A 22,687-nucleotide genomic window follows, 5' to 3' on the forward strand; every position below is an offset into this window, starting at 1 on the left:
CAAGATATTTAACTGAAAAAAAGAAAATATATACCCATAAAAAGACTTGTACACAAATGTTCACAGTAACCTTATTTGTAATAGCAAAAAAAAAAATGGGAAACAAAGTAAATGTCTATCAGCAGGTGAATGGATAAATGGTGATATAGCTGTACAATGAAATACTACTCAGCAATGAACAGAAACAGTTAATGCACACAATAAAATGGATAAATCTCAAAATAACTATGCCGAGTGACAGAATCCAGACAAAAAATAGTACAAACTGTATGGTTATATATGTATATAAATCCAGAAAATGCAAACTAATCTGTAGTAACAGATCAATGGTTGCTTGAGGGTGAGAGGGAAGTATTACAAAGAGACATGAGGAAACTTTTGGAAATGATGGTTAACATTTACTACCTTGATTGTGGAGATGGATTAACAGGACGGTACATATGTCCAAACTTACCAAATTGGACCCTTGAAATATGTGTAGTTTATTATATATCAATTATACCTCAATAAAGCTGTTAAAAATAGAACGTGGGCCAGGCATGACAGCTCACGCCTGTAATCCTAGCACTTTGGGAGGCTGAGGCGGGAAGATTGCTTGAGGCCAGGAGTTTGAGACCAGCCTGAGCAAGAGCGAGACCCCGTCTCTACAGATCCCATCTCTACAAAAACTAAAAAGTTAGCCGGGCATGCTGGTGCATGCTTGTAGTCCCGGCTAATCAGGTGACTGAGGCAGGAGGATCACTCAAGCCCACGAGTTTAAGGTTGCAGTGAGCTATGATGATGCTGCTGTACTCCAGCCTAGGTGACAGAGTGAGACTCTGTCTCAGAAAAAAAATGTGAAGCATGATTCAATTTTCATTTTTTTTCTTTTTTTAGTAGAGACAGGATCTCAGTCTTGTTGAGGCTGGTCTCGAATTCCTGACCTCAAGCAATCCTCCCACCTCAGCCTCCCAGAGTGCTAGGATTATAGGCATGAGCCACCATGTCTGGCCTCAATTTTCATTTTTTTTTTTTTTTTTTTGAGACAGAGTCTCACTCTGTTGCCCAGGCTAGAGTGAGTGCCGTGGCGTCAGCCTAGCTCACAGCAACCTCAAACTCCTGAGCTCAAGCGATCCTCCTGTCTCAGCCTCCCGAGTAGCTGGGACTACAGGCATGCACCACCATGCCCGGCTAATTTTTTCTATATATGTTTTTTAGCTGTCCATATAATTTCTTTCTATTTTTAGTAGAGATGGGGTCTCGCTCTTGCTCAGGCTGGTCTCGAACTCCTGAGCTCAAACGATCCGCCCACCTCGGCCTCCCAGAGTGCTAGGATTACAGGCGTGAGCCACCGCGCCCGGCCAATTTTCATTTTTTTTAAATCAACTATATAGTCGACTAATTTTGAAGAATACACAGAACATAAAATGTCATAAGAATTTTCTCCAAGTGGGTTGAATTATGAGTGAAATGTTATGCTTTTTTTTTGCTTGCCTATGTTGTTGCATTTTTTAAAATAATATGTTGATTTTATAACTAAATAAACTTCATTTGAGGGGGAAATTATTAATGATTTGTAATGGAAATACATTTTTAATAAACTTTTTATTGTGAACTCTAACACCTATGAAAGCATGTAAAGCATTAATCTACAGTATGATGAATATTTATAGAGAACATCACCTTCTATTAGATTATTGATACTGTGGCTTGAATAACAGGAATTGGCTGGAGTTAGCAGAGTCCCCTCCTATAACATGTCACTCATTTACCGATGGTCAGATGTCAAACAACAGCCTCACAGAGAAGAGAGGTAGTTGTGGTGTCATGAAGGGGAGGTGGAGAGAAACATCCTTTCACTAGATAGGAAGCTATAAGCCAATAACAAAGTCTTTGCTCTTTTGGGGCCCAGACCAGGAGCCTGGAGAAGTTGAGGCTTTGAGGAACCCGTGGAAGCCTTACTGTAGAATATGGGGCAATAAAATGGAGATAAGGCAGTGGTTTATGACTCTGGGGGGGGGGGGGGCCACACACCTCACTGTGATCCTAATAAAAGCTATGGCTCCTCCTTCCATAAAATTCAAACTCACATACATGCATACATGCTAAGTTGTGTATGCAATTACAGGAACAATCACAAACCCAATGAAGTGACTAAACCCTGGGATGCAAAAGAACCTCTGGAAAAAAGCAATGCAATTCTCAGAAATTCTGATTCTCAAGTCTCTGCAGATGGTAGATAGCCAACCCAGGCACTAAGGTTTGAATGTAGAACAGGGCAACATGCAAAATCAGGCAAGGGAGGTAAGCTACCAGATAAAAAAAACTCAGGTCACCATGTAACTGGTACAAAAAACCCTTTCTGATTGCAGTCAGCGCTCTGAGATCACTGACAGGAACTGAATTCATCATTCCAGTTGTGACAACAGAGGCTGAATTCTCGGCTGCCACGTGCTTCTTTGGCAAAAACTGGGACCTGGTAGTTGGAATAGAGATATTTGGGAGGATACAAAGAATGTGGTGGAATTCCTGACCCCCACGATCTTCAGAATCATTTCCTATTGCACTTCTCTACTGGACCGATGTGCTTGTCTCCCTATGATTGGGGCATAGAGGGCAATGATATGTGAAATCAGTTTAAGAAGCTAAATTCTGATCTTCATCAAGGCCATGGAAAGAAAGAAAAAGAAATGGGAGAGTTGAGATTGCTAAGTAACAAAAGCCCTGCATATGGGTTGGGGGGAGGAGTCACCCATACCAGGCATTAAGAGTTGGCTACCAGGTAGATATAAGTAACATAAATGCAGTGGTTTATGAGCCACAGTGCCCTTAGGAATAAAACTGACAGGCAAGGCAACTCTCTAAGGATCTGTAAGATTTGTTATTGGCAAACGACGTCCAGGCTGTGCCTGACTCAAACCCACACAGGAGCCTCTGTAAGCAATTCCCTGATCTGAGTTCAAAGTCAAAAACAAAAAGGCAGAATCTCTCCCTGCCTTGCCAATCTCCATTGGAAGTGAAATTGCTCTGGTAATATGACCCTCTCAAGGGAAAGTTCTCAGATGGACTCAGACGTAGGAGGTTGGACGCGCTGGTCAGGGGGACTCTGTGTGAGCTGGTCCCCTCCCCACCTCTCCAGCTTTCCTGGCACCAATCACACCTTTTCCTTCCCGCCACATTGGCCTTCGTCCAGTTCCCCAAAAGCACCAGGCTTTCCGTTGCTGCAGGACCTGTGCCTGTGCTGGTCCCTGCACTTGGAACGCCTTTGCCCTCTCTTCATCTATTTAATCCCTTCTCATTTTTCAGATCTCGTCTGTCACTCACCCACTCACCCAGACTACGCAGTTCCCCATAAGCCTCTATTCTGTAACACATCATTTATTTGCATAAATGTTCATCTCCCTTCCTGTACTGAAGTTATGTGGCTCATATCTTTATTTCTTTCTCAAAACGGAAACTTCAGCCATATATTTTTACAACTTTTTATTTTGAAAAACTTTAGACCTACAAGGGTGGCAAAAATAATAAGCATTTCCATGTACGCTTCACCTAGCTCTTACTAATGTTAACTTCTTACATTCCTGCTAAAAACTCTCAGCAAACTAGGAACAGAAAGGAACTTCCTGTAAAGTATATCTAAAAAATACAGCTGGGCGCTGTGGCTCACACCTGTAATCCTAGCACTCTGGGAGGTTGAGGGAAGAGGATCCCTTAAGCTCAGGAGTTCAAGACCAGCCTGAGCAAGACTGAGATCCTGTTGTACTAAAACAATAGAAAAAATTAGCCAGGCGTGGTGGCCACAGTATGATCAACAAAACCAAGTCATTAACATCGGTGAAATCCAATTTCTGGTCCTTTTTTTTTTCCTTTTTCTTTTTCTTTCTTTCTTTCTTTTTTTTTTTTTTTTTTTTTTTTTTTTGAGACAAGCTTTCATTCTGTCACCCAGGCTAGAGTGCAGTGGCATCATTATAGCTCACTGCAACCTCAAATTCCTGGGCTCAAGCGATCCTCCTGCCTCAGCCTCTGGAGTAGCTGGGACTACAGGTATGCGCCACCACGCCCAGCTAATTTTTCTAGTTTTTTGTAGAAACGAGGTCTTGCTCTTACTCAGGCTAGTCTCAAACTCTGGCTTTAAGTGATCCTCCCACCTCAGCCTCCCAGAGTGCCAGGATTACAGGCGTGAGCCACTGCGCCCGGTCTCTGCTCCTTTCTCTAAGCCAGCATCCAAATCAGGATCTCCAACGCATTCAGTTGCCATAGTTCTTTATTCTCTTCCAGTCTGTGACTGTTCCTCAGTCTTTCCTTATTGTTCATGGCCCTGGCACTTTTGAAAGGTACTGGCCAGTTATTTTGTAGAGCTGCTCTCAGTTTGGGCTTGTCTGATGTTTTCTCATGATTTCATTGAGATTACACATTTTTGACAAGAATACCACAGAAGTGACATTGAGCCCTTCTCAGCACATCATATTAGGAAATACGTGATGTCAATGTGTCGTATTAGTGTTGATGTTAGCCTGGTCACTTTGTTAAGGTGGCATCTGCCAGTTTTCTCCACTATTAAGTGACTGTTTTCCCTTTATAATTAGTATCTTGTGAGATCTTAAAGTGACTCGAAGTCCTGTTTCCCATCATACTTTTATCTACTAATTTTGCATCCATATATGTTCCTTTGTCTGCAACAATTATTCCTTAGGTGTTTGCCTAATGGTGGGTTTGTTTTTTTCTGTTTCTATAATTCCTTCTGATCCAGGGACTATCCCAATGAGAGAGGGAAAGTGCCCTGAACTCGCCAAGTGGGTTCTTGGCTTCATGCAGGAAGGAATTCAAGAGCGAGCCCACTAGCCACAGAAAGTTTACTGAGAGACAGACAACAGATCCTACTCCACAGACAGAGTAGGGGTCCTTTCCTGAGCAGGAGGCAGACTCCCTATGGGGCAATGGTGATGTTTTTAAATGCTCAAAAATCCTGTTAGGAAACAGCTGTACGTGACCAGCATTGTCTTGAGGTCAGACCATAAAGGTTAATCATAAACTGCTGTCACAGAAAGGTTAGCACGGACAGTGTGTTAAGGCATCAGCTTAGTGATTCATCCATCCCCAGGTGGTCTCTGGCTGGCGACTTCTTCTTGGTGGCTTCCTTGTTCAGGGTGGTTAGGGTCTGGTATTGGTCACAATGCCTGCACTCAAGCTCTCTTGACCTTCCTTTTCTCCCCTATCCCTACATTATTCTACATTTAATTGAGATTCTATTGTGTATGGGATCTGTTGTGTATTTTTATTCCATGGATTATAACCCATTCTTGTCATTATTTTGTTGTTCAGATTGCCCCAGAGTTGGCCATTGAGAGCCCTTCAAGTTGGTTCCTGTGTCCTTTCAACATGCCCGCATGCTCTCATTATCTACAATATACTCATCTTCTCAATCCTAATACACACGGAATACCTTCTGAGTTGCTAACCCCTACTCCTGTGAAAAATAGACTGATTAGACTGCCCTTTGTGTGTACAGTACTTTTCACCTTTACCTTCCTAGTGTCGCATCAAAATGCTGTTAACTTCAGTTAGCTATTTTTCCTCCCCATCCCTTTCAGTGTGGTTGTATTATTCATCTGAAATAGTTCGTTTGTTAATGTTTGTATTTCATTTTGAATTCTCCTCATATCCTGGTTGATTTTAATTATTTGGGGGGTATGAGACACACTACTATGGTTCCAAGAATCACAGGTATACAAAATACACTCCGATATACCTTGTTATTCCCCCTTCCTTCCACTCTGTTCCCACCTACCCTCCAAAGATAACTAATCTCATTAGTCTCTGGCTAATCTTTCCTTATTTATTTTTTACAGAGAAGCAGATACATGTATCCTCTTATATCCTCTTCTAACATGAAAAGTAGCACATTGTACTTTGTGCACTTAACAATATATTCTGAAAACAACTCCATACCAATTCATAGAGATCCTTTCTTTTTTTATAGCTAAATAGTATTTTATCATGTGGGTACAGTTTATTCAGCTATTCGTTTATATATGGACATTTATGTTGCTCCCAACATTTGCACTTTTAACGCTGCAGTGAATAATCTTGTGCATATATTTATGTTTGTATTGTCGGAGGTGTTTCTTCAAGGGAAATTCCTAGGTGTGGAACGGTGAGGGCAAAGGGTAAGGGCTTGTGTAGTTTCGTTAAGTACTGACAAGTTCCCGTCCAGAAGGGCTGTATCAGTTTGCATTCCCACCAGGAGTGCCTGGTTCCCTATGGCCCCGCCTAACGAAATGTGTGGTACTTTTTGTCTTTCACTAATCTAAGGTGATAAACAATATCTCAGTATTATTCCAATTTGCATTTCTGTAATCATGAGTGGGTCTGAACATTTCATTTTTAAGAGCTATTTTTACATCTCTATGTGAGTGTGTGTTCATATCTGTTCCCAATTTTTCTATCAAGTTTTTGGTCCTTTGTCCCTTAACTTTTAATTCTTCATATAGTAGGAATATTAACTCTGTCTGTGGTATACGCTGCAAATATTTTCTCCCCGTATTTTGACTTTATAGTGCTTTTTGCCAAGCATTTTTTTCCCCTCCTCATGTAGTTTAATTTATCAATCTTTTATTGCCTCTGGATTTTTCATCCTGGTTTTCTTTTAGTATTTGTCTGGTTTCATTTTCTTACATTTGGATCCTGGATCCATTTGGAGTTCATGCTTGCATCTGATGTGAAATATGGATCTAATTTCAACTTTTCCAAATGGCTTCCAGTTGGTTCAGCACCATCTATTAGAAAGTCCACCTGCCCTGTGATTTGAGACACTCCCTTCCACTTTTCACCTCCCACCCCCAAGAGACCTCAAGGGACATTTGACCCAAAAGCACGGCAGATATAAAAAGATCAAGTGAGCCACCACGGTTCCATTCAAGAATGTGAACTAAAAAAACAATGGTGAGAATAAGGCAGAAAGATCCAACAGAGGGGAAAAGAAGGCTGGAGCAGAGGTCACGATGTCATGGGAAAGCAAAACAGCAGACAAAGGAGCCAGACGGTGACGACACAGAATGCAGCAGAGACAACAGGTGGCTCACGAGACAGAAGCAGAGGAGCTGGTCTCTAAACCTGCCGTGGCTTACCTGAACCACGGCGACAAATCCTCCCAGCGCAAACAGCCCACCCAAACAAGCTTCTAAGATCCCCAGATGTGTACAAGAAATACTCAGCCAAGACAAAGGAGAAATTCTCAGCAAGTTAAAAAGATTTATTGCCGTTCCAGGCTTCACAGGAGCCCAGAATGCCGGGCTGGTGTGTGGTTCAGGAAATTGTCATGGCATGACAGGGTAGTGGACAAATCCAGGCAGCCTGACATCGAGTCACCCTCTCTTCGTTGCACCCCGCAGAGCATCTGCCTGTGGGGCCAACTCTTCCGTACCTGCGCCATTCACCCTGACGGGTCTCCAGGGCTGGGGCAGGCAGCCCTGGGATCCCCGCGGCTCAGAGCTGAGAGGCCGCCTGCACCTCCCCTGGCACTGGAAGAGCCTTCTCCTGGGAGCCAGACACTATGGATTTGGCCCTATGGAGGAAGAAATGGTGCCAGGAGTTGTCTTGAGAGGACGAGGTGTCAGTCTTAGATCAGAGGTTGCAAACTGGTTACCCACGAGCCAGATTTCCCCACCACCATGTCCATTTGGCCCCTTTGGCCCACAGTGTTAAAAAAAAAAATTAGCTGCCAATGTTTAAAAATTGTAAGATTTCATATAAAAATCTGGATTTTTGGCTTCTCTAGGAGAAAAAATTGAAACTATCTGGCAGTACTAGGGCCACAACAGTTTTACATGGCACTGCCTGCTTATAGCTGGGTGGTCCTTACGAACTGGCTATGCGCTCTCCAAATTATCCCAGTCCTTGCCATCCTTAATTAGACACAGCCGGAGCCCAGGCTTGGCTGCCCGGTATCAATGGATATGTGCTCTAGCTTTTTGTGCAATATGAGAAGTATTTATCATATCCATTGTATGTATTATCTTTACCCAAAAAGGAGGCAACTCGTTTCTAGTAGTCCTCCTCACTCACTGAAGTCTCTTGTTTGACCCTGCGGCACCTGAGTCTGTAAACGAGTTCCTAAATATCTCCCCCAAGGGACTTCCCGCACACACCCTGCCTCTCCAGGACACACTGCGCCCCGGGTGTTAATTGGGCAAACCTAGAAAAGAAATCAAAATTAATCACAGAAATTAATGGAGGACCAGACTAAGATCAACTACTTAAGCCTCTTCATTGTAAAAAGGGGGCTGGAGTCAAATGAAAATGTTAATACTCTCACTCTGCTTTTAAGTTAGTAACCAGTAAAAAAGAAAGTCATAAAGGTACTTCAGGAGGCCAAGACTGGGTCAGTCTAAACGTGATGTCCCAAAACACATTGGTTCCCATTTCTTGACTGTTTGGGAAACAAACGAAGCTCTTCAGAAAGAAAGTGACAGAGGTGGGGGAAGTGACATGGCTCACCCAGCAGATGTCCTGGGCTATCAAGAGCTGCCAGACTGGACCTCCATTAGATCAGGGCTGCTTGCCCCAGCCTAAAATGTAAGTGGCGCAAGATGATTTTCAGTGAGGGTAGCAGACTCATTGTAGAAAGGAGCTGGAGAAGGGCAGAGTCAGAATTTGGCCTTGGCAAACACAAGACAGGGGAAGAGAGACCTTCCTCTACCCTTTCACTCTGCTGTGGCTGGTGCCCCGTTATTTGCCCTTCAGAGAGGCGGCAATCTTGACGCAGGCCAGACGGTTCCCGCCGCTGCTCAGGATGCTCTCGATGCGGTAGTTCCCGGTGCTGAGCCAGCTGGGCAGCTCCAGGTCAGGCACAGTGAAATCACTCTTGGGCAGTGAGTAGGTGCCCTGTGGGAAAGTCAGCGGACCACCAGTCAGTGGGGGTCTGCTGATGGGATCTCTCTCGTGGAGCCACTGCTAAGATTATAGCCAGGAACTACCCCTCCTCCTAATAGCAACATAAGGTTAGAGACTGCCATGGCTCTGTAGAGCACAGATTATTATAGCTAAAGGGACTTGGAGATCACATCCAAGTTCAAGTCCCCCATTTCAAAGATGGATAAACTGAAGCCCCCAAAAGTTAAGTGATTCCAGATAAGTCATACCAACTTACATATCCAGAAACATCCAGATCTACAGGAGGAGAATGCAAAGACTCGTCTGTCTAAGCCCCAACTCTTTAGCACTGGAGTAAGGCTCTCCCCTCGCTAAGTACTCACATCTTTGAAGGGACAGTGGCAGGGAAGCCCATAGGTGTGCAAGGGCTCTGGGCAGGGCTCCCCAGGGGGAATAATAGTGTCAAGCACATCACAGAAGTCTTCATATGTACAGCTGCCAATCTGTTCCACGCATGGGATTTTAACCCAGAAGCCAGCCACTTCCTTCTCCACAGTTAATTCCACCTGGTGAAAAAGAGTTTGAAAAAGGTTACAAGTGTAAATTCCAGGGCAAACATACCAGCCTTTCTGTCTCTTTAAAAGGTCAGCAATAGGCCAGGCATGGTGGCTCACATCTGTAATCTCTGGGAGGCCGAGGCAGGAGGATCACTTGAGGTCAGGAGTTCGAGACCAGCCCAAGCAAGAGCGAGACCCCATCTCTACTTAAAAAAATAGAAAAAATTAGCTGGGCGTGGTGGCCCACACCTGTAGTCCCAGCTACTCAGGAGGCCAAGGCAGGAGGATTGCTTTGAGCTCAGAAGTTTGAGGTTGCCGTGAGCTAGACTGATACCTCTGCACTGTCGCCTGGGCAACAGAGTGAGACTCTGTCTCAAAAAAAAAAAAAAGTCAGCAATATATTTTAATCACAATATTTTTAACTGGATGGTACCTTAGAGATATTCTGTTCCAAGAAAGACAGTTTTGTGGCACAGGCCCTTTCCTGTGCCCATAGCAGACATTAATAACTGAATGTGAATTTCCACCCCCCTCATTGAACTATACACAGTCCTAGAATTCTTTTTTTTTTTTTTTTTTTTTTTTTTTTTTTGAGACAGAGTCTCACTCTGTTGCCCAGGCTAGAGTGAGTGCCGTGGCGTCAGCCTAGCTCACAGCAACCTCAAACTCCTGAGCTCAAGCGATCCTCCTGTCTCAGCCTCCCGAGTAGCTGGGACTACAGGCATGCACCACCATGCCCGGCTAATTTTTTCTATATATATTTTTAGCTGTCCATATAATTCTTTCTATTTTTAGTAGAGATGGGGTCTTGCTCTTGCTCAGGCTGGTCTCGAACTCCTGAGCTCAAACGATCCGCCCACCTCGGCCTCCCAGAGTGCTAGGATTACAGGCGTGAGCCACCGCGCCCGGCCAGTCCTAGAATTCTTTAGGTAGTCACTAACCATTGATTAGAGCTAACACTTGCGCTGAAATGCACTTGTCATCTAACTGCTAGTTGGTGAACTTCATTGTCTCCTGCACTTTCCCTCCCCCAGCCTTGGCCTCAGAACGCTTTTCTACACAGGACTCCAGGCAGCTAGCATCAACTGACCGGAGCTGGTTACCAAGACTCGTGGGCTGTTCCTGCATCATGTTTTCTCTGTACAGCCACAGAAGACAGAAATAAGAACAACAGGAACTTACGGGGAGATCATTTTGCGATTGGTAGAAAATCTTAATCACAGCTAGGTTACAACAGACGGAATGACCCGAAGAAGAGGTGGCCCCCTGGACTCAGCTGGGGAAGCTACAGAAGGACCCCTGCACCCAGAGAGAAGGCAGATGAGAAGATCTAGAACACACTTCACACCTCCGTGCTGTCATGATTTTCCTCTTGTTCTGGAGGTTGGAGCTGAACTGGGAGAAGTGGCCAGGACTTCAAGGTGGACAGTCCCAGCTGTTCCTGGCACGTGCTAAGCACTTACTATTTATTAGTTGTCTCTAGTGTCAGATGAGTTAATCCTTGGAACCATGTTCATGCCCCACCAAAGGTATCAAGGGGAAACTCTCAGGAAAGGACAGTAGGAAATGAGCTCTCGAGTATCTGATTCCTTGCAGGTGCTATGGCAGGAAGCCACGTGTTTAGGATCCATTTCAGCTGTGACGTTCTAGAATTCTATGAGTCTCAGCCTCCAGGCTCACTTTCCCTGGGGCTTTGTTTCTCAGAGGCGAATGCTGAAGGGGCACTTACACCCCCAGAGCCTGCTGGGCTCAGGTTGGATCCCCAGGGTGTGGGTTCGAGTCTTCCACCTGCCCCAGATTTCAGGAAATTGGCTGCTGGCCAATCCTAGCATGCTGGGAGGCTGAGGCAGGAGGATGGCTCGAGGTCAGGAGTTCCAGATGGGAGGATATCGGCTGCCTTCCTCCAAGCCCAGAAAGAAGGCAGAAGTCAACACACCCTGTATCTCAAGTGGACAAATTCAAATTGCTCCCTCGCTGGCCTCAGCTGCTGCTGACACACACCCATTATCCTCACCCCCACTCACACAGCACCCTCCCAGCTCCCTCTCTCCTGCCAAACCTGCTCCCGCCACCCCTCTGCCTAGAGCCAGAGGGCCTGGGTTGGAATGCTAGTTCTGCCACTTACTAGCACTATGCTCTTGCGGGAGTTACTTATCTCCTCCGAGTGTCCACTTCCTCATCTTCAAAAGCCTGGTATCTCATAGCACCTGCCTCTCGCATAGGCCCCATCCAATGAGACAATAACTGCCCAGACTTAACACAGTGCCTGAAATCCAAAAAGTGTCTCCTACCTGACTTGTATCCCACCTTCTTCCTTAGTTAATACCCTCTCCTCGTTTCCCCAATACCCCAATAAAAATGGTTGAACCAGTTATGCCCTGAACAAGAACACCCAGCTGAGGGGGCCAGCATCCTGCCTGGCTCCTCCCAGCAGGCTTAAGTCCCATAGGGCTGCATGGTCTAGAGGGGGCAGAGCCTTCCTCACCCCTACTCCTCCCCCAGCCCAAGCGGGACGTGGGAGGGGTGCCAAACTTAAGTCCATAGATGGTTCTAAGGCAGCAGCCACGCCTACCATATAGGGATTACAAACTATGACTCATTTCTGATTCTCAATCTACTGGCTAGGATGGCTCAGAAGAGCAAGCAGGGCTGGGTAATTCCAGGACTTCCTTGGGACTTCCATAGTACAGCCTAGATACACTCTTCTGTGTCACGGGACCTGGTGTCAGGATCTCGGGTTCTAGCCTTAGGTTGGCGTGCACCTGCTGGGGCCCTTAAGCAAGTCCCTTCCCCTCTCAGGGACTCTGTTTCTCCATCTTGACAATCAGGTACCTACCTGTTATGACATCCTAAAAGTCAGTTTCTTGCTGTTTGGGGAAAAAGAAAAAACTTCTCCTTTTGGTCCCTGCATACAGCCACTCACACAAAAGCCCTAGATAAAGACTCACTGACAGCAAGTGACTTGAAGGGCAGCCATTTTAGGGGAGGGGCACTTAAATCTCTGACACAGGCCCCAGGCAGGGGGCATTGCAAATACATGACTTTGGCAGGTGGGGGACCACGTCATTGGGCCTGAAAGCCTGAAATAAGGATATATGGCAAAAACAGGGACAATTTACCATACTGGAGTACAGGAAAATGAGGGTCCGCAGGCTGGCCCTTGAGGCAGGGCCAGGCAGTGGGACTTACAAACTACGCCAGCTCCCTCGCGGCAAGTCAGAAGTGGGAAGGGAGCTCCAGAGCAGGCCCCAATCTCGCCCACGGCTCATGGCATCTGGGGCATCCAACTGTTAAAAACTGCGGCTGGGGCCGGGCGCGTGGCTCACGCCTGTAATCCTAGCACTCTGGGAGGCCGAGGCGGGTGGATCGCTCAAGGTCAGGAGTTCGAGACCAGCCTGAGCAAGAGCGAGACCCCGTCTCTACTAAAAATAGAAAGAAATTATCTGGCCAACTAAAATATATATAGAAAAAAATTAGCCGGGCGTGGTGGTGCATGCCTGTAGTCCCAGCTACTCGGGAGGCTGAGGCGGTAGGATCGCTTAAGCCCAGGAGTTTGAGGTTGCTGTGAGCTAGGCTGACGCCACGGCACTCACTCTAGCCAGGGCAACAAAGTGACACTCTGTCTCAAAAAAAAAAAAAACTGCGGCTGGGGTGAAAACCATCTAGGTCCCAGATGAGACTTCTGATTAAAGAAATTTCACTACAGCGAGGTCAGAGAAGAGAGGATCTGAGTTGCTTTCTGGCTCTATCGCTAACAGGCTGCATGGCATGGGCTAGTCACTCCCCTCTGTATTCAGTATAACGAGAGGTTGAAGCCCCATGGACCTCGAGAGCCCTCAGGCTCAAACAGTGCTTAGGTCTGAGCAGCTCTCATAAGGGGATCTGCTGGGAAGGGGAACGTTCTGGAAATGAACCTGCAGTAGCACTTCCCTTAACTGCCCTGCAAACACACAGAGCATTAAGTCTACCTCCTGCCAGAAGGAACTCAGGAGCAGGAACCGCAAGATAAACACGCCAGCCCTGCCTTCGCTAACAACCAGCTACATGACCTGGGCGAGTGGCTCCCTTCCCTGAGCCTCGTATCCCTACCGTCTTTTCTCCCTAGCAAGCGTCAGAGAGGCTCTCAGGAGCTGGACCAAAAATACGTGGGTAAGAGAAATGTGGGGGGGAAGGGAAGGAGCTGAGGGAATCTGAGGCCAATTTTGACTAAGCAAAAGTGAGAGTAAAGACAAAAGAAGTTTTTTGGGAGGTTTTTTTTTTGTTTTTTTTTTTTTGTTTTTTTTTTTTTTGAGACCGAGTCTCACTCTGTTGCCCGGGCCAGAGTGCAGTGGCGTCAGCCTAGCTCACAGCAACCTCAAACTCCTGGATTCAAGCGATCCTCCTGCCTCAGCCTCCCGAGTAGCTGGGACTACAGGCATGCGCCACCATGCCCAGCTAATTTTTTTCTATGTATATATTTAGCTGTCCAGATCATTTCTTTCTATTTTTAGTAGAGACTGGGTCTCGCTCTTGCTCAGGCTGGTCTCGAACTCCTGACCTTGAGTGATCCTCCCGCAAAAGAAGTTAATTAGGCCCAAATTTATGACAGGTATAAAATCCATCTTAATAGCTTCTAAATCCAGGAAAGGCAGGTGAGGGCCGAAGAGGGGGCTCGCCAGCTTCTTGCCTCCAAGCCAGCTGCACAGCCTCGGTGTTCCTAGAAATGCCGCCAGCGGTTGTGTGGCAAAGGCAGGAGGTGGCAGGAGAGCGAGCAGGGCAGCAGGCCTGCAGCCCAGATTCAGCAGAGGGGACATGCAGGTGATATTTTTGTGACCCTGGCAGAGTGACAGTCCAGTGTCCATACATAAGGAATGATTCTGTCCCTCTGCCCCCTGTCACTTGAGGAACAGTAAAGAAAATGCAATGGCCCAGCCAGGAGAAGACTCAGGAGCAAATGCAGGAAGCTGAGAGCTGCTCCATAGCCAGAACTTGTGTCTGGGCCAAAGGGGCTGCAGGGAAAGACGCATACTAATTACATTGTCAACAAGACCAAACGTGCACTGTGCTTGTCCTGGGTGCTGGGCCCTCTGTAGGGAACTTCCTACATTATTTATTAACTCAGGTATTGCTCAAGGGAAACCTGTAAGGTAGGGGCTGTGATTAAGCCAGGTTTAAGGGTAGTTACAGGGACAAAGATTCCAAATCAGGAATCGTTCAGATAATTAAGACAAAACTACCAGAATAGATCTGGACCAGGAACAGACTGGAAGGCATGTCAGAACATCATATAAAGATGGTAATGTAAGCTAGACAGTAAAGGACTACAATAAATGGTGTTGCAACGGATACATAGAAAGCCTTTATTGTTCTCCTAAATCCACCCCTAAATTAGGCAATGGACAGAAATAAACTGGTTATTCCCAAAGTAAATACAAAAGGCAAATAAACTTATGAATAGTCATCAAAACTCACTAGGAATGGCATAAAAGACTGGCGAAGATTTTTAGAAAATGCTCAGTCTTAATAAATGTGTGGAAAAAGGCAAATCTGCTGTTGCTGGTGAGCGGGTAAGTTGGTTCAAACACAGGAAGGCACTTTGCCAATGTTCACCAAAAGACCTAAAAAGTCTGTATCTAGAGAGTCAGAAAATTCTAAAAGGATGCATGATAAGAAAAATTTCTACAAAGATCTTTATAATAGCAAATAAATAAATAAATAAACAAAACAAACAAAAACTAACCTGGAAACAAACTAAACATCCAACAATAGATTTTTTTTTTTTTTCTCTTTTTTTTTTTTTTTTTGAGACAGAGTCTCACTCTGTTGCCCAGGCTAGAGTGAGTGCCATGGTGTCAGCCTAGCTCACAGCAACCTCAAACTCCTGAGCTCAAGCGATCCTCCTGTCTCAGCCTCCCGAGTAGCTGGGACTACAGGCATGCACCACCATGCCCGGCTAATTTTTTCTATATATATTTTTAGCTGTCCATATCATTTCTTTCTATTTTTTTAGTAGAGATGGGGTCTCGCTCTTGCTCAGGCTGGTCTCGAACTCCTGAGCTCAAATGATCCACCCACCTCGGCCTCCCAGAGTGCTAGGATTACAGGCGTGAGCCACGGGCGCCCGGCCAACAATAGATTTTTTATATAAATGATGAAAGATCCACAACAGAATATTTCTACTATTAAAATGATTAGGTTAAGAAATGATTGGGTAAACCTACCTAATCACTAGAAAGAAGCATGAAACACATAAGGGGATACAAAAAAAGCAAGTTTACTAACACATATCATTTAATCCCATTCATTAGTATCAATGTGTATGTATTCATAAACGTAAAAAAAAACCTGATAGGATATATAAATAGCTAACGATGACTCTCTTGAAGAGTTAGATTACAGGAGGACGTTTCCAAGGAGCACTGCTTATTTTCATACATATCCATTAAAATGAAATATGTATGTTATATATGTGATTGTGTAGGGGAAAGTTGCAAAGTGTATCCTACAACATGTTAAAAGTCCATGTGACCTCGTGGCACAATGGTAGCATGTCTGACTCCAAAATGTTAAAAGTCCTTATCTGTGGCTGGGCGCAGTGGCTCACGTCTGTAATCCTAGCACTCTGGGAGGCCGAGGCGGGTGGATTGCTCGAGGTCAGGAGTTCGAGACCAGCCTGAGCAAGAGTGAGACCCTGTCTCTACTAAAAATAGAAAGAAATTATCTGGCCAACTAAAAATATATATAGAAAAAATTAGCCGGGCATGGTGGCGCGTGCCTGTAGTCCCAGCTACTCGGGAGGCTGAGGCAGGAGGATTGCTTAAGCCCAGGAGTTTGAGGTTGCTGTGAGCTAGGCTGACGCCACGGCACTCACTCTAGCCCGGGCAACAGAGCGAGACTCTGTCTCAAAAAAAAAAAAAAAAAAAAAAGTCCTTATCTGTTATCCCTAGGTGATGAGATTTCAGGTGATTTCTTCTATTTATTTTTTGACCACTTGTGTTTTCTAAAGCAAGTATATATTACTGGCTAATTGATGCCTATTTTATAATTAACAACAGCAGCAACAAAATTAAAATGCCCAAGCAGAGCTGTCAGACAATGGTGAGCAGTCAGCCAAAGTGTGAGGTATCAGTCATCCCTGCCCTCAGCAGGAAGCTGCTCGGGCTGACATCAGAGATTCCTTTCAATTCTCTGCTTGTGAGATTCCATGAACCCAAGTAAGAGTCTGAATCTACGCATCCCGTGCTGCCCCGCAACTCCAGGATCACATTTCCCTAAGCATTCACCCCTCAGTGGCCCTGCTAGCAGCCCACCTTCCCCTCCCCTCCCAGACTCACCTTCAGAGGAGAAGTGAGGGGGACACTGGTCTTGCCATTGGCACTGACGGTCACGTTCCCAGGAACGACTATGGGGTCCGGCTCCAGAGTCAGGCTTTTGATCACCGCAGGGTCCTTCCCTTCGTCACAGTTATCCCAGGAGAAGCTACTAAGCTGGGATGGCCAGGCATAATCAGGCAGCAAAGAAAGAGGAGAAAAGACAGGTTGACGGAAGCGACTGTCACAGGTCAGAAGAGCCCACAGGACAGGCTCCTGGTGGTGTGACTGTGGACGAGGTCCCTGCCTCCATGAGCCTCATCTGTACGTCCACACCTGTGAACCTGGGATGAGACTTGTCCTACCCATTTTGGAGGCAAAGACTCAAAAGACATAATCTCCCAAAAGTGTGTTGCAAACTGTAAGGCACAATATATCAGACCTGGAACTTCAAAATAGGAGACCCACCTTATCCACCTTTGGTGGCGACCTGCCCTGACCCCCCACCTCCCCGCTGTCCGCTCCTCTCCAGCCAGTCTTGGGATCCCGCTAGAGGGCAAATTCCTGGAGGAGTCACCTTTGCAGCCCACGCCCAGGACCTTGTTCTTGTCACACTCCATGCCCCATCCAAGGCCAGGAACAATGGGAAACGCAAAACACGGTGGGAAACAGAACCGCATCCAAAACCCCACCCTCAAGGCAGGCAACTAAGCCAGAAGGGAACAGGGACACATGAAAACATCCCCAAGTGGGTCACTTGTTGATGAATAATGCCCAGTGCACAGACTTCCCCAGTCCTAACCACTGCTTTCTTCTTCCCATCCCATTGCTCATGCCATGTCCCCCACCTGAGTCACCTCCACCCCTCTGCTGAGCCACTTCTGCTCTTCCTCCGCATCCCCCAGGAGGTCTCCTGATTCCACCACCATTTTGTCCAACGCCATGTGACCACCCACTCCCCACTCCCACAGGGCCCTGTCTGCCTGTCTCATGATCCCGACACCTCCTACACTGTGCAGGCTCTCTGCCCACCCACTCACACCTTTCCCAGTCCCCGCAGGCCACCTGCAAGAGACCCACCATTCACACCCCGTCTCAGAAAGAAAGACCTCCAGTCCACATGCCCAGGCTCACCCCATCTTCAACATGCCCAGCGCCAACTGGATCAAAAGGGACACCTAACCTCAGCTAGGCTGACAGATTCTCCCTGCCAGATTTTGGAATTAAGACACAAGAGGCTGAGGACGTGGGGCTTCACACTGTCATTGGGTCGTAAGTTCGGGGGCAGAGCACCTAGACCTGGGACCAATGACCAAGCTGAAGTTGAGGAAGGGACAAGAACTAAGGGCTCTATGAGACTACGGAAAAGGGAACAGATGGAGTCACCCTACCCTATCTAAAGAGCAGTATGGCATAGCAGTGAGGGCTTGGCTTTGGAGTGAGCCACAGTCAAACAGACCTGGGTGGAAATCATAGCTCAGCCACATTTACCATGTGATTCTATAGGCCAGTTACCACTTTGGAGCCTCAGTTTCACATCTTTTAATTGGAGGCATTTCTGTCTTCCTTCCAGGGCTGTTGCAAGGGTGAGAGCATGTACGTAAAGCTTGCAACCCAACGCCGGCACAGAGCATGAGCTGGCTCCCTAAATGGCAGCCATCAGATGTCCCAGCCTCCGCTTCCTGCCATTAGCTCCATGAGACGCCTTGTTTATCTGTAATAAAGTTCCCCTTTTCTTGAGCTTCTTGGAATGGATTTCTATCCCATGGAATGAAAGGTTGTGCCATGACTAAGAGAGGCAGGACAGGATGGGTGCCACTAAATGTTGCCTTCAATGTTCATTCCACACGTATTTATGGAGCAACGATTATAGGCCCAGGGCTAAGCGCTGTGTCAACAGTGGTAAATAATTAGACCTGGTTCCTGCCCTGCCTTGAGAAGCTTACAGTCTAATGGAAATTAATATCACCCACCATGATCTGTGAGTACCACAGAGGAAATGAGCAGAAGGTGACACTGACAGTAACAAAAGATGACTTAAAGTGGGTGGTGGGGAAGTGACACTTAAGCTGGACGCTTGCAGGATGGAGAGTCATCCATGTAAGTACAGAGACGAAGAATGTTCCAGGCAGGGGAACCGGGGCAAAGGCCTTGAAGCAGAAAGAAGCTTAGCTGCTCTAGGCACGACAAGAAAGCCATGGGCTAGATGTAGTGGATGAGGGACCCATCATCCCCTAGACATCCTCCCCTGATATCTAATGCTCATCACAGCCCTGAGTCACAAGACCAGCTAATGAAGAGGAACTGAAATTCAGGTTTTCTGATATTCAAACACTCACAGCCTCCATCTGGCCCATGGTCTCAGGGTCAGGCCTCTGAATCACAAGAGCCCAGAGAAGATGTAGGTGCTGTGTGATTTTGGGTGACTTCTATGACATCTCAAGCCCTCTCCAAAACTGCCAATCTAAGACCCTCTAGTCTGGGGTGACATCCACAGTAAAGACATATAGAAGAATGGGGACACAGAGCAGGCTAGAATCCGCTAGCCAGGCTCCACCTTATAGTGGCCAGCCCTGGAGCCAAGAGAAACATTCTCAACCTACACTCAGGGACAAGGTACAAATCCTCCCAGCAAATTAGGCCAAGAGATCGTGGCTCCTTCATTCAACAGGCAAAACAGACTTTGTGCCTCTAAGACAGGGTGAGGCCAAGCCCCCAGGTTTATATGGCTTTATTTGTTTGAGATGTTCAAGCTTTTCCATCCATGACAGCATTTCCCTTCACTAACAACTGTCCAAGATGCAGGTTGGCATCATCACATCCCCTCACAGAGGATGAGACCAGGGCTCAGGGAGTCGGTGGACTGGGACAGAGGACGGAAGCCAGGCCTTCCTGCTTCCAGTCCTAGCCACCTTCCCCTACACCTCACTGTCCCTTGCTCTCTGACAAGCATTTCCAAGATGGTGGGTGGGCAGGAGGGGACCTGGGTCTACTACTTCTTTGCTGCCAGCGGTGTTAAATGTCTTGCCCACAGCTATGTAGCCAAGAGGCAATGGAACCAGACTTTTTTTTTTTATTGACAAATCATAGTTGTATACATTTATGGGGTACAATGTGAAATTTATTCTTTTAGTTATCTTGGAATGCAGACAGTCCCTGGCTTAGGATGGTTTCACCTATGATTTTTCAACTTTACAATAGAGCTGAAGTGAGATGCATTCAGGAGAAACTGATCTCTGCTTTTCACTTTCAGCACAGTATTCAATAAATGACATGAGACATCCAACACTTTGTTAAGAAGTAGGCTTTGTGTTAGATGATTTTGCTCATGTAAGTGTTCTGAGAATGTTTAAGGTGGAGTAGGCTAGACTATGATGTTTGGTAAGTTAGACATTAAATGCATTTTTGACTTGATGGTATTTTCAACTTACAATGGGTTTATCAGGACGTAAACCCATTGTAAGTTAAGAAACTTCCGGCCGGGCGCGGTGGCTCATGCCTGTAATCCTAGCACTCTGGGAGGCCCAGGCGGGTGGATTGTTTGAACTCAGGAGTTCGAGACCAGCCTGAGCAAGAGTGAGACCCCCGTCTCTACTAAAAATAGAAAGAAATTATATGGACAGCTAAAATATATATAGAAAAATTAGCCAGGCATGGTGGCACATGCCTGTAGTCCCAGCTACTCGGGAGGCTGAGGCAGGAGGATTGCTTGAGCCCAGGAGTTTGAGGTTGCTGTGAGCTAGGCTGATGCCACGGCACTTTAGCCCGGGCAACAGAGTGAGACTCTGTCTCAAAAAAGAAAAGAAAAGAAAAGAAACTTCTGTACAGGTACCCTCATGTATAATAAACCACAAAATCTATTCCTCCTGTCTATCTGAAACTTTGTATCCTTTGATCAATAACTCCCCGCTCCCTCTCTCCACAACCCCCTAACCACTCTTCTACTCTCTACTTCTGTAACTTCAACTTTGTTAGAGTCCACATATAAGTGAGATCATAAAAATAGAAATACCACATGAACCAGTAATCCTACTTCTGGGTGTGTATCCAAAGGAACTGAAATCAATATTTTCAAGGCATATCTGTACTCCCATATTCATTGCAGCATTACTCACAGTAGCCAAGATACGGAAACAACCTAAGTGGCCATCAACGGACAATTGATGGATAAAGAAATTATCATCAAATTGAATGGATATAGAAAATGTGATATATACACATGATGGAATATTATTCAGCCTTTAAAAGGGGGGAATTCCTATCAATTGCAACAACATGGATGAATCTGGAGGACATTATGCTAGAACTGGGCTTTTTCAGGTGTCAGAATGACAGAACTTCCCTTTTCCAGAGGTTGGAGCGTGCTGTGAATGAGAAGTGAAGGGGGAAGCTTAGAGGGTGCGTGACCTGGTCTCTCAGTGGCTCACAGGGCTGGATATTTGTCTCCAGATGGGCGAGTCTGGACCTCTGGCCTGTGGGGGTTCTCAAAGCCACCCATCCTCAGGAAGAGCTCAGAGCATTAGAGCAGGGGAAGAGATAAGACACCAGGCCTTACTGAGGGGCCCTGGACGTTGCAGGGAGGAGTAAGGTGACAGCACTGAATCTCGGCCCCAAGGAAGTGACTTCGTTTTTCGGCTCGGCTCAGTTTCAGGCGCTTGGAGAAAGTGGGGGCAGGTTTGCAGACGTGAGAGAGATTAACGGCTCCAGAAACAGCCCGGGTGCAGAACAAGTCCTTAGAGCCCACCCTCCTTGTACAGATCAGAGTCCCATAGTTAGTGACTTGGGGAGACTCTACGGCAGAGAAGCAACTATGGAGAACGCAGCAGCCACCCTTATATCCCACTCTGACCCGCACACTCCCAGCTGGGACAGGAGGCTGCAAGCAACCTCTTCAAAAGAGGGGGCACTCACCTGCTCCAGGTGGTTGCGCGCAAGGGCCGCAGGGCCAGCGAGAAGCCAGCCTAGGGCCAGTAGCAGCGGAGCCTGCAACAGGGGCTGCATCGCGAAGGATGGGTCTGCACGGAGTTAACTACAAGATCCCCGGCGACGGCCGCGGGCCTTTAAATGCCTGTCTGCATTGCTTATGCAAAGCTGGGCATCGCTATGCAAAGCCGAGTCCAGCCACTGGCCGGTTCGCCCCGCCCCGCCCGGGCCAGACGTTTCCGGGCCAGGACTGTGACGGATCTCTCCCGGCTCCGCCCCCGCTCCGGTCTGTCCCCCAAGCTCTCCCCGGGCTTGGGTGCCAGGGCCTTTCTGCGGAGGGGCGTGGGCGGGGCGAGGGGCGGGGCGAGGCTGAGTGCGGGGCGGGGCTGAGCGGGGGAGGGGCGGGGCTGTGGTTTCTGAACTCGTGCTGTGACCGTCACCCCCGGAAGGACCTTTAGGAACCCGCGGTTCCGGTGTTTTCACACCCAAGTCCTTCTTGACAAAAATGTCACGCTCCCTGCCCATGCTACGTTTCCCCGTGTCCGTGTTACGAATCACTGTGCCTTTTTAATAATTATTATAATCATAACTCAGTAAGTGCTTGAAGGCATGCCAAGGACGTAGGTATTTCAGCACTGAGGAAAGACACACAGCGAGGTTAGCTTTGCTGAGGTGACAAAGCTAGGAAGTGGTAGAGCAAGGATTCTGCTACTATACCCCTCAGCCAAGATTTTGCTAGGTTTCTACACTAGTTGAGATTTGCTTTAAAAAAAAAAAAAAAAAAAAAAAGAATATTATTGCTGCCAAATTACCACTAGATTGTAAACGCCACAAAGCGTGGGATCATGACTTTTAGTCACTAATGTATGCCCAGTGCCTGACACATGATAGACAATCAATCTTTGTTGAATAAATGAATACATGAGTAGAATTTAAAACTCACCTAGTCATCTCTTTTTATATCAAGGTTTTATTTTGAAATTAATTTTAGGTCTACAGAAAAGTTGCAAAAATAGTACAAAACTCTCTTCCAGTTTCCCCCATTGTTAACATCACGATATCATGCAA

At 46.6% G+C, this 22,687-nt stretch overlaps 1 protein-coding gene across 3 annotated transcripts; it reads right to left on the bottom strand.

The window, feature by feature from the left end:
* Positions 1–7,216: 7,216 nt before the first annotated feature.
* GM2A (ganglioside GM2 activator) lies at positions 7,217–21,826 on the bottom strand. Of its 3 annotated transcripts, none has more exons than XM_069484353.1 (4): positions 21,610–21,826; positions 16,721–16,884; positions 9,234–9,416; positions 7,217–8,671 (listed from the first exon to the last, which is right to left on the bottom strand). In XM_069484353.1, exons 1-4 carry the CDS (start codon positions 21,695–21,697, stop codon positions 8,522–8,524), a joined length of 585 nt encoding a protein of 194 aa, XP_069340454.1. In that variant the 5' UTR covers positions 21,698–21,826; the 3' UTR covers positions 7,217–8,521. The 3 variants fall into 3 exon arrangements, with proteins under 3 accessions (XP_069340454.1, XP_069340453.1, XP_069340452.1); XM_069484352.1 differs by having other exon boundaries at positions 8,596–8,862; XM_069484351.1 differs by having other exon boundaries at positions 8,596–8,862; positions 16,721–16,873; positions 21,608–21,826.
* Positions 21,827–22,687: the final 861 nt, after the last annotated feature.

Source organism: Eulemur rufifrons, chromosome 10 (genome assembly GCF_041146395.1).
Source record: "Eulemur rufifrons isolate Redbay chromosome 10, OSU_ERuf_1, whole genome shotgun sequence".
Taxonomy (NCBI): domain Eukaryota; kingdom Metazoa; phylum Chordata; class Mammalia; order Primates; family Lemuridae; genus Eulemur; species Eulemur rufifrons.